Consider the following 11145-nt stretch of genomic DNA (forward strand, 5'->3'; position numbering starts at 1 on the left):
TGCTAACCCCTCAGGTTTCCCATCAGCCACTTGGGTTTCAGGATGACCAACATTTAAACATGGCTGCTAATTTTGAGCCTTTTAAACCAGATATGGACATTAAATGTTCCCTGTTAGAGATTCAGGTTTTAACTTATGGATCTTTGTCAGTAAATTTGATTTAATTATTGGGGAATAATAAAAAAAATTGTCAAGGAATAAACTAAAAATTAGGTTTTTGGAGGTGAAATGATTAATTGTTGAATAAAAATGAAAAATTAATCATGTAGGATTAATTAGATTATTTTATTGTGAAATTTGAAACTGTTACAATTTTACAGAATATCCTTATAAAATCAACAAGTAACTTATTTTAATTTGATCATTTTAGAAACAAAACTTATTTTTAAAGGAATAACATTAAGAGACTGGTGTTTTTAGAATTTGTTATATTTAATGAATAATTATTGGGTATAGCCAGTGAAAACCACTAATTTATTCAACATTTTTACAGATTGATTGAATTAATCTAAAGATGATTGGTCTTAGAATCAATAACGATTAATTGATCAGTGGCAACTCTCTTAAAAATAGTTTTCTTGTATAAAGAGAGCTAACCATCTTTTCATAAAATGAAGGAATTTAGAAAAAAACACATTACATTTGTACTTTCACTTTGTGTAAAGAGTATTAAGTACTAATTGAATTCATATAAACATGCAGTTTTCATGTTATTGAACGTAGGCAGCCTTCAAAATGAGCGGTCCTTATTTTTCTATGATGCTTCCAGTCTCTGCGTTGTCCTGTTTCCCCTTGATTGTTCCCAGGTGTTTCTCGTTTCTGTGATTACCATCTGTGTATTTAATCCCACGGTTGTCCTTTGTTCCTCATCGGGTCCTCATCGTTCTTCACGTCATTTTGTCAAGCCTGTTCTTCTGTCCACCAGGATGAACAGTTGCTACCGGCGTTGAGCCCTGGCTTCAGCTCAGCCATGCTGCCTGTTTTTGTGTTTCCACTTGGACTATTTTTACTATTAAAACCATCATTTAACTATATCCTGGGTTTTCTGCCTGCTGCTTCACCACCAGTATACCAGCATCTCTTAATAGAGTGAAGCTATGACAAGAAAACAAACTGAAAAACATGTGGATCCTGGAATAATCCTGGAATAATCCTAGAATGATCCTGGAATAATCCTGGAATAATCCTGGAAATAATCCCAGCTTCCATCTTTAAAGGACTGGAAGAAGAAAAAGTTTCCAAGGACTCAATCAGAATCGTTTCAACAAGAAATAGATTGTAGAGACTGAACTATCTGTTCAACAGTGAGAGAGTTTCTCTGACAGGAGGAAAAAAACTTTAGACTCTTTAGACTCAAATCAGCTCAGAAACACTGAAGAACCAGAACTGGACCAGAACCAGAACCCAAATCCAGGAATCAGAGGTTCAGTGAACGTGGTGTTGAAAGTGTGGAGGAGGATCAGTGAGTCAGAGGAGACTCTGTAGAAGGACAGAATGCCAGCAGGACAGTCCACATACACTGCTACTCTGTTAGAGACAGAGGAGGAGGAGAGACGAGTTTCTATGTCATTGTTCCTGACAGAGTAACCATGACGATCAGAGCAGCTCAGACTCCAGGAATGATCATTACATCCAAAACAACAGTCTCTACTGATTCCTTTCCTCTTGATTTCTGTAACTCACTGATATATCAACATATCCTCTCCACTCAACCTCCCAGTAACAGCGACCAGTCAGACCAGTTCTACACAGCAGCTGAAGATAATTATCAAATCTGTCTGGATGATCAGGATATGACTGAAGCTGCTCCACATATGTCACCTTCCTGTTGTCTTCAGACAGTTTGAGTTTTCGTCCACTGTGTTTGTGTCGATGGTGAGTTGACAGGAATCTGATGGAGAACAAACACAATCCAGCTGCAGTTATTGATCATTTATTGACACTTTGACTCCTGAATGAGTGATGTGACAGTTTGAAGATGGTTGAATGTGAGCTGCTTTGTTGTCATGAATCAGATGAAAAACACACTTACATTTCCTCAGACCTGGAGTCAAGAATCGGCCTCCAGCAGGCTCCACCCTGAAAGGAGGAGGGGGGTCAGACCATCAGTCTCTTTCAGCAGCAAACATGGACATTACATGTCTCTCAGACACACATTGTCCTCGAGAGGGTCTTGACTGCAGCCTGCAGAAAGGGCGGGGACGGATCACTGTCAGTCTCAGACCTTATATGGAAATGGGACTATTGCATTCCGGAAATGAAGGGGGCGCTATTTTCACAATCACTAGTATAAATACCTTAAAGAAGCGGGGTGAAGAGGTCGATTGGAAGAAGTTTGAGAGGTTTCGCCACTGACGTTCGGAACGCTATTCATAATGGAACAAGCACAAAGTCAGCAAAAGGTATTTTCTGCCTTATTAAAACTTTTTTCACATAGTAAATCAAAACGCTTTTTCTAGATTAGGTTGAAAATATAATTGACAGCTGCAAACGAGTGAAATTCGTAGTTCGTACAGGGGAAGGCAAATTTTAGCATGTAGCATAGCTAATTATTTCCGTGCAGGGCACCATTAGATAAAAATCGAAAAGTAGAAAAATGTATACTTGAGAAATGTATTTTATGCCCCAATTTTGTTTTTTGTTATACAGATGCACTTATCAATTTGCAACATTGGGATCGGACAGAAAATTCTTCCCGTACTGTCTGAAGACAAATACCGCTGTCCCCTTTGCTCATACAGTGCGGAGGAGTCTTAAAGGTACAGAACCACATAGCAACAACTGCTATGGTTCAACATAACAGTATGTAAAACTACACTTATGAATGTTTATTTTTACATTCTTATCAGTTTTCTAGTGTTTTTATTCATTTTTAAAGGTTAATATTTTTTTAAATATGTTTTTGTACACCAATGTTAAATTTCTTGAAAGTCTAATATTTTTTATAAACTAACAGCTTTTTTTATAAGCTAACAGCTGCCATCATAAGTGGAACCCAGAGATGATACTGTAATGACGAGCAGCACTACTTCAATGTATTTTTAGTAACTGTGCAGCAAACCACACATTTAAAAGTAACAAAGTATTTTGTGAAATGGCTATTATTAAGTACTGTTTTACTGATTATAATGTGCAATGTAATATTACCCATTTATTTCAGCAGACATTAATAAAAATGAAGTTATGTGCACTGTTAGGTATTTTAATACAAGACAACAAATTAAGGTTAGAGGAAACCTAACATAAACAACATTTATCAGTGTATCGTGTTTCAATTTTTTATATGGATTAAAATGTGTTCTTCATTCAGTTAAGTTACTCGCATTATGTTGCATATCAACAAAATTAACTCAAGAGTATAACATTTGGAAAAATGGTCTTAATTATTTATTTTTTTTAATCAAAGTTACAGAGTAATTGAGTAAATCTGATTAGTTAATCTTTGGCTGTTCATTTTGTGCAGAACATATATTTGTTATCTGGAAGCCATTAATTGTTAAATCCTACAAAACAGTTACAACAATGTTAAAGAATCTACAGTGATTAATTCAAACATGCCTTTTGTTCTTCCAATCATTTGTATATTTCCTGGTGTAATAACCTTTTTCTTTTATCTTAGTAGCTATTAGGCTGAGTCTTCGCTCTGTTCTGAGTGAGAATGAATCACATCTTGTTTAAACATATCTGCAATGTATATAGATGTTTTTTTAATTTTATTCATTTCTTTTTTTAAGATTCATTCATAATCTCTTCCAGTATGAGTCTTGCATTGCACATGTTTTTTTTATTATTATTATTTTCAGATGCCTTTGATTGCACTGGAAGCTGTTCTCCAGGAGGTGATTCTGGCACAGGGAGGCACATCTTCCCTCACCTTGGCATTGACCTGCAAGTGCTTAGAAGCCATTGTGTCTGACCCAGTTTTCAGGAAGAAGACTCACTTTGCTTGGCTAGATGGTAAAGACCTTTGACTTTTTTCACCTAAAACATGTGAAATTAGATTTCAACTACATAAAATCAGTTTTTCATCAACAGGTGAGATCAGCTGGGCGACATTTTCAGAATCATTCAAGGCAGAAAACAGGATTCCTTTTGCGGTTGTAAGATGTTCTTCCTGCAACCGGCAACATAAAGACTGTGGGCTTCACTGGACATGGAAGATGAGGAGAGTTCCCTCGTTACTACTCTGATGGCACATCTGGACACTGCCCTGAATGCCAGTACTGAATGCTAGGACAATATTAGTTGTTTTCTATAGTCTTTCACACATTTCAGTTGTCACACATTGTGTTTTTGTGAAATGTCATTTTAAATCATCTATGCTGAAGCAGGTGAGCTGAGTGAAGGTGGAGACCAGGTGGAGGTGATGGAGGCTCAGGTGAGGAGCAGTTGCACATCAAGCCGGAGTTTGTGAAGGACGGAGGAGATGAGACCGGCGCCATGATCAGAGGAGACGGTTACAATTTACACAGATTTAATTTATGTATCCAGTGAATTTATTCAAAAAGGTTTTCATAGAGAAAAAGAAACCCAACAGCGAATCATTCTCTCTGGCTGTTACCAGCACAGTGTCTACTGCCGGGGTCCGAAGATCATTTCTTCTCAAATAAACTTTCTAAAACCTACTTTCTGTGAGTCTTTCCAGGTTGAAGCTACATTTAAATTTTTAAATGAATCACTTTGGGTTTTGCAACAATGGCATATTTAAAGTCTTTGGGACTCAGTTTATGAATCAATTGCAATTGGTAGAATTGATTTTGAATTTCTAAACAGAATAGTGGGACACCAATCAGTTTACTGGTTAAGACATTATGGTAAACAATGGTAACAGTCGAGCTTGTTAGAAGTTCAAAAGTTATTTAATTTGTTTGTAAATTATATTCACAATGTGAATAAGAAAAATATTTGCCAAATAAACAGAACAAAAGTGTTTGTGAATGGATGGACCAAGTTGGCCAAAATTGACTAAACGTTTTACTGTTAGTCAACGATTTTGACTATCGGCCTCTTTTCCATCTAGTCCTTATTAAATAAGGCAAAGGATATTCTATTTTAGATTTTAACTTATTTATTTTAAGAGTACCATTCACAACATCAAAATCTATTGTTTGAACTTCAACACCAGCAGGTATTTGTTTATATCAGTTTTCTGTGATGGACTGGCGATCTGTCCAGGGTCCCTGCAGCAGCTCTCATCACCCACTGCACGGATAACCTGAGAGTAAAATCATTGATGGATTGATAAATGTGTTTTTAATATAGTGTACATTTGTCTCTAAAATGTTAATTTATGTTTTATGACTTTTGTTTGGGAAAGTTAGGGTGTAAGGATAGATGGATACATCTCCATAATGATTCCTTATTATTGCTTATTTTAGATTGTTTGTTACTAATATAATTTTAACATCCAAAACAAAGATTTAATAAAGATTTAAAAATATAAAAGGGACATACCACGTGACGTAACACGTGGTATGTCATTTCCTTACTGTTTAATTTGTAGTTAATATGTAATTAATTTTAAATGTTAAAAGTGTTATTGGTGTTTTTAAAGGCGTTGTCAATAAAATGCGTTATTATTATTATAATATTGAAAACACGGCTGATACAGGAAATGGTGTCACTAGCGCCCCCTTCATTTCCGGAACGTAATAGTCCCATTTCCATATAAGGTCTGAGACTGACAATGGTCCGTCCCCGCCCCTTTCCGCATAATGCAGCCAAGTGTAGTTTTTGTCCTCCACTGAGACAGGAACAGTCCAACATCTGGATTGCAAACTGCAGTGGATGTAGGAAGGACAGTTGGTGCTGCTGCAGCACAACTCATTTCTCCAAACACAGGAAAAGCTCCAACAGAAAGGAGAAAGGAAATCCCTCAGTAACAACCTGAAGAAACTCACTGAAGCCTAAAAGGACATCAGGAAACTAAGGAAACATTTCTGGAAGCTCCACCTGATTTAATAATCAGCATTAAAATACAATCAATCTAAACTCTGATCAACACCTGGATACCTGATCCATCCACACTCCCACACACAGATGAAGGAATGAAACACTAAACAGCCCTGCTGCTGAAAACCTGCTGTGGCCTCACTGTAATATCCAGAAATACAAACATTAAAAAGGAGAAGCTGCATCACATTCAACAAAGATTCAACAAGAATCAAAGATTTGATCTCTGAGCTCAGACTCACAAACCAGGGAGAGGCTTCCATCATCACACACCTCTGACAAACACCTCCAACTTTCAGCACTTCCTCTACCAACCAGCACCACCAGGTGGCGCTGCACACATTTACAATGAGCCCAAGAAGAAGAAGCAGCATCCTGAATCCAGCAGCTGCAGTAATGGCTTGTGAAAGTGTCCAAGGAGCATCTGGAACCAGAACCAGCAGATCCAACAGTCCAGAGAGTCTTTGCATCTTTCCTCTCAGATTTCCAAGCTGCTCTGAGAGGAAATGACATCATCACTCTACTGATGATGTCATGCTCTGATGTCACTGATCAGGAGCTGCTGGACTTCTACATTTCCAGCATGGAGGACAGAGAAGATCTCAGCTCTGATGAGGAGCTGGCCTGCCTTCACACTGATTGAGGGTCAAAGAAATATTTCCAGATGAAGTCAGACTAAAATGTTGGATTGTCCTGCTGTTGCAATCAGAGGCCAAGAAGAAGCTTCAAGTTCTTCTCCTGTTCAGCTCCACGTTCCTGTCAGAGACTTCAGCTCCTCATGAGGAGAACAACTAAAGCCTGGAACAGACTGACACCAACATCCTGACATCTCAAACCTGAACAAAGCTTTGCAGCATCAAGGTGACTCTTAGCACCATATATGGACAGATTTCCTCTAAAGGGGGCGGAGCCTGGATTGGAGGAACCAGCAGCAGCTTCCAGGAACAAACCTTGGGAACCTCTGGAGGAGAACATGGAGATGAGATTCCTGCTTTAATCAGTGGATTCATTGATAGAAAACATGAAATGTCTGAGAGCTGCAGCTCCATTTTCTACTGATCTGCTGGAACATCAGATAGAAATGAAGAATTTCATCATTTCACATCAAATTTGTTCATCTTCCACAGATACAACTGAATTATTGAGCTGAACTGGTTCCAAAGGTCTGGATGGTAAAAACATTCATTGTTTTTGTGTCTCATTAGTTTCCAGAAAGAGTTGAAATGTTTCAGCAGCTTTTATCCTGCAGCTCAGTAAAGATCCTTCTCTTTCCAACCTGATTTAGTCCATGAAGCAGAACATCTCTGCTGCTGCAGCAACAGGAGGAAACTTCTCCAGATCTCAACTTCTACACTCTGACTGCTTGGAAACAGATCAGGGAGGAACGGCCTTTTCTCCAGGCTGCTCCTCCTGACTCTAGCGCCACCTACTGGAGGACAAACTACCATACAAATAAAACTGCTAAACTCTGCCTCAAACAGTTTGCTTCATGTTTTTGTGTATTTTTGGTTTCATTAAGTCCTGAAAGTTGTGAATCTTTGTTTCACTTTTTGAGAACTTTTCCACATCCATCTGACCATTTTCTGATCTTTCCTCATTTGGGCTGATTGGTCTAGATCTCCATGAAATATTCTTTTAAAGTCCAAATTGTTTCCCAGCTGTGTCTCTACAATTACATATCATATCTTTTATATGATATCATTAATCTGCATATTTTTAACTTATTTTTAAATCAGCCAATCAGCTTCTTGTATTTCCTCAGTAGATCATCAGTGGAAGCCCCGCCCAGCCCATGATGCTCCTGGTTTGTGAAGACAGAGAGACAAACTGAACTCTGATAGGAAACAGTTTCAACTGATTTTCTCTCTCCAACCTCTTGGTTCCACATGGAGCTATATTTGGCCCCCTGCTGCTCTGAATACCATGTTATTGTGGTTCCAGTAGATGGGTTGGTTTCCCAGGTTCATTCAGAACCATGTGAAAGATTCTTATAGTTTAAATGAGCTGCTGTTTGAAAAACTTACACAACCAAAATGACCAGAGATAATTTGAGTTATTAAAGTGTAATAAGAGATAAAATGGGGTTCAAAATGTTATCCATTCATTTATAAATGATATGACTGTATTACAGCTTCAAACTAAATGTTTTCCATCAGACTGACTAAAGACATTTCTCCCTCTTCCTCCTCTATCAGACCTTCTCTGCTCCTGCAGAAGGTTCCTCCATACCTGAGAGCTTCCAGTCTCCAGTGTGGATCCTTCAGTCCAGCCGACAGCAGCTTCACTCCTGAGTCTCCTGGATGATTGTAGCTCAGGTCCAACTCTTTCAGATGGGAGGGGTTGGAGGTCAGAGCTGAGGCCAGAGAAGCACAGCCTTCCTCTGAGACCAAACAGCCTGATAAGCTGCAGACACACAATTCATCATGATGAGAAAATGAGAACATTGAGGTAGAAACCAAGGTCTGAAACTGATGGATGGATTTGTAACGTGGAATAAATAAGGAAGCCAACCAGCTGCTGGGATCTGTATTTATGTTTCTTTTTGCACCTAAGATGCAGCAATTTGTCAAGAGCCCAAAGTTACCTGAGAGTTTGCAGGTTGCAGTTTGGACTCTTCAGTCCAGCAGAGAGAAGCTTCACTCCTGAATCCTGCAGGTTGTTGTTACTCAGGTCCAGTTCTCTGAGACTGGAGGACTGGGAGCTGAGAACTGAGGACAGAGCTTCACAGCTTCTCTCTGAGAGGTTACAGCCACTCAGTCTGAGGAGACAGGGAGGAAAATATGTTATTATACAATTCTTCAAAATTTTATGTTTTATGTTCCAGTCAATGATATAGTTGGATAAATTGTGATGTTATTTGTCAAATATTTGTTATTCTCATGTATCTTTATAATGTATCTTTTCTTATATGCTTTTATTGTTTAGTTTCATCTTAGTATTAAGAATGATTCTGTATTGTTGAATTACTCTGATTTCTCAGAAGGCCTCACTGAAAGAAATCAGTGACATCAGGTTTCTGCAGGTTTATCTCTGTGGGAAGCAAGGCCTCTTTGACCTGCTAGATTCCTATAAAACTGACTGTGAAGATGTACAACTTGCTCTGTTTAACCCTGTGTCTGGAACGAGATTATCTAGTGCAAGATACCTTATGTTTTAGTTAGTGATTGTCATTGGCGCTGTCGCTATATGATGAAGTGTTTTCCCCTCCCTTTAGAGTTACATCGTTTCTTTGTGATTAGGGATCCTGAAAACAATAAAAGAGAGGAGCAGGCAAATGTGTTTTCAGAGCAGCAGAAGATTGTAACTGAAAGCACATGACTGTCTGTTCTCCTCGTGAGTAAGAAAGAATCTAACTCTCTTGTCTTTCCTGTGTTTGTTTAATAGGTGTTAATCCTGAAAGATCAACACCTATTGAACAAATATTCATTTTGCACAGATTGAAAAGAATATATTTTCCACATCTTTAAGCCTGAACATGGCAGTTCACATGTGTTGTGAACAGCTTTATTCTATAGTTGGGCCTAAAGTCTTAAGAGACTACAATACAGCAGCCATCAATGAGGCTGGCAAGAGAAACATTAATTTCTGTAATGAGCTGCATTAATCCAGTGTCAGTTTCAGTAGGAAAAAATATTTCTGCTACTTGAATTTGCAGCATTATGAATAGTCACCAATGAGAGCTGATCTCTCTTTTACTCATCATCTGCTAGAGGTCAATATTGAGAAGACAAACTGATGAAGCAACACTCAATATTTATCTCATCATTGACAAATTTCTATCAAAGATAACTGTATTAACAATGAGTGTCCTTACAGAGCTTTGTTGGAGGCTTTAACCACTGGCAGCAGCCTCAGAAGAACCTCCTCTGAAGCAGAGTATTTCTTCAGGTCAAACACATCCAGATCTTTCCTGATAACACTAAGATGAAACCCAGAGCTGACCACTGAGCAGGAGACAGTTTATCTGTGGAGAGACTTCCTGAACTCAGAGACTGTTGGATCTCCTCCACTAGAGAACGATCATTCAGTTCATTCAGACAGTGGAACAGATTGATGCTTTTCTCTGCAGACACATTCTCACTGATCTTCTCCTTTATGTACTCAACTGTTTCCTGATTGGTCTGTGAGCTACTTCCTGTCTTTGTCAGCAGACCTTGTAGGAGTCTCTGATTGGTCTTCAGTGAAAGTCCCAGGAGGAAACGAAGGAACAAGTCCAAGTGTCCATTTGGACTCTGTAAGGCCTGGTCAACAGCTCTCTGGTGGAGAGACGTTAGATTAGGTTTATTAAATAATAAAAACTTTTTAGATGTTTGTTTTTCTTCATCAGGTTGACTCCAGAGTTGATGAAGGTCAGATGAACATGAAGAGCAGCCAGAAACTCCTGAACACTCAGATGGACGAAGCAGAATACCTTGTCCTGGTACAGACCTCTCTCCTCTTTAAAGATCTGTGTGAACACTCCTGAGTACACTGAGGCTGCTCTGATATCGATGCCACACTCTGTCAGGTCTGATTCATAGAAGATCAAGTTTCCTTTCTGCAGCTGATCAAAAGCCAGTTTTCCCAGAGACTCAATCATCTTCCTGCTCTCTGGACTCCAGTGTGGATCTGTTTCAGCTCCTCCATCATACTTGACCTTCTTCACTTTGGTCTGAACCACCAGGAAGTGGATGTACATCTCAGTCAGGGTTCTGGGCAGCTCTCCTCCCTCTCTGGTCTCCAACACATCCTCCAGAACTGTAGCAGTGATCCAGCAGAAGACTGGGATGTGGCACATGATGTGGAGGCTTCGTGATGTCTTCATGTGGGAGATGATCCTGCTGGCCTGTTTCTCATCTCTGAATCTCTTCCTGAAGTACTCCTCCTTCTGAGGGTCATTGAACCCTCTGACCTCTGTCGCCATGCCAACACACTGAGGAGGGATCTGATTGGCTGCTGCAGGTCGTGTGGTTATCCAGAGGAGAGCAGAGGGAAGCAGTTTCCCCTGATGAGGTTTGTCAGCAGAACATCCACTGAGGTGGACTCTGTAGCATCAGTCAGGATCTCCTTGTTGTGGAAGTCCAGTGGAAGTCGACTCTCATCCAAGCCATCAAAGATGAACAGAACCTGGAAGTGTTCAAAGCTGCAGATTTCTTTGCTTCACTAAAAGAAATGATGAACAAGTTCCACCAAGCTGAACTTTTTCTCTTTCAG

At 39.2% G+C, this 11145-nt stretch overlaps 1 protein-coding gene across 1 annotated transcript; it reads right to left on the bottom strand.

Moving 5' to 3' along the window:
- Positions 1 to 9126: 9126 nt before the first annotated feature.
- LOC129354584 (protein NLRC3-like) lies at positions 9127 to 10907 on the bottom strand. The gene is made up of 2 exons (XM_055024044.1): positions 9767 to 10907; positions 9127 to 9196 (listed from the first exon to the last, which is right to left on the bottom strand). Exon 1 carries the CDS (start codon positions 10853 to 10855, stop codon positions 10223 to 10225), a length of 633 nt encoding a protein of 210 aa, XP_054880019.1. The 5' UTR covers positions 10856 to 10907; the 3' UTR covers positions 9127 to 9196; positions 9767 to 10222.
- Positions 10908 to 11145: the final 238 nt, after the last annotated feature.

The sequence above is a fragment of the Poeciliopsis prolifica genome, unplaced genomic scaffold (assembly GCF_027474105.1).
Source record: "Poeciliopsis prolifica strain line A6 unplaced genomic scaffold, Auburn_PproV2 SCAFFOLD112, whole genome shotgun sequence".
Lineage (NCBI taxonomy): Eukaryota > Metazoa > Chordata > Actinopteri > Cyprinodontiformes > Poeciliidae > Poeciliopsis > Poeciliopsis prolifica.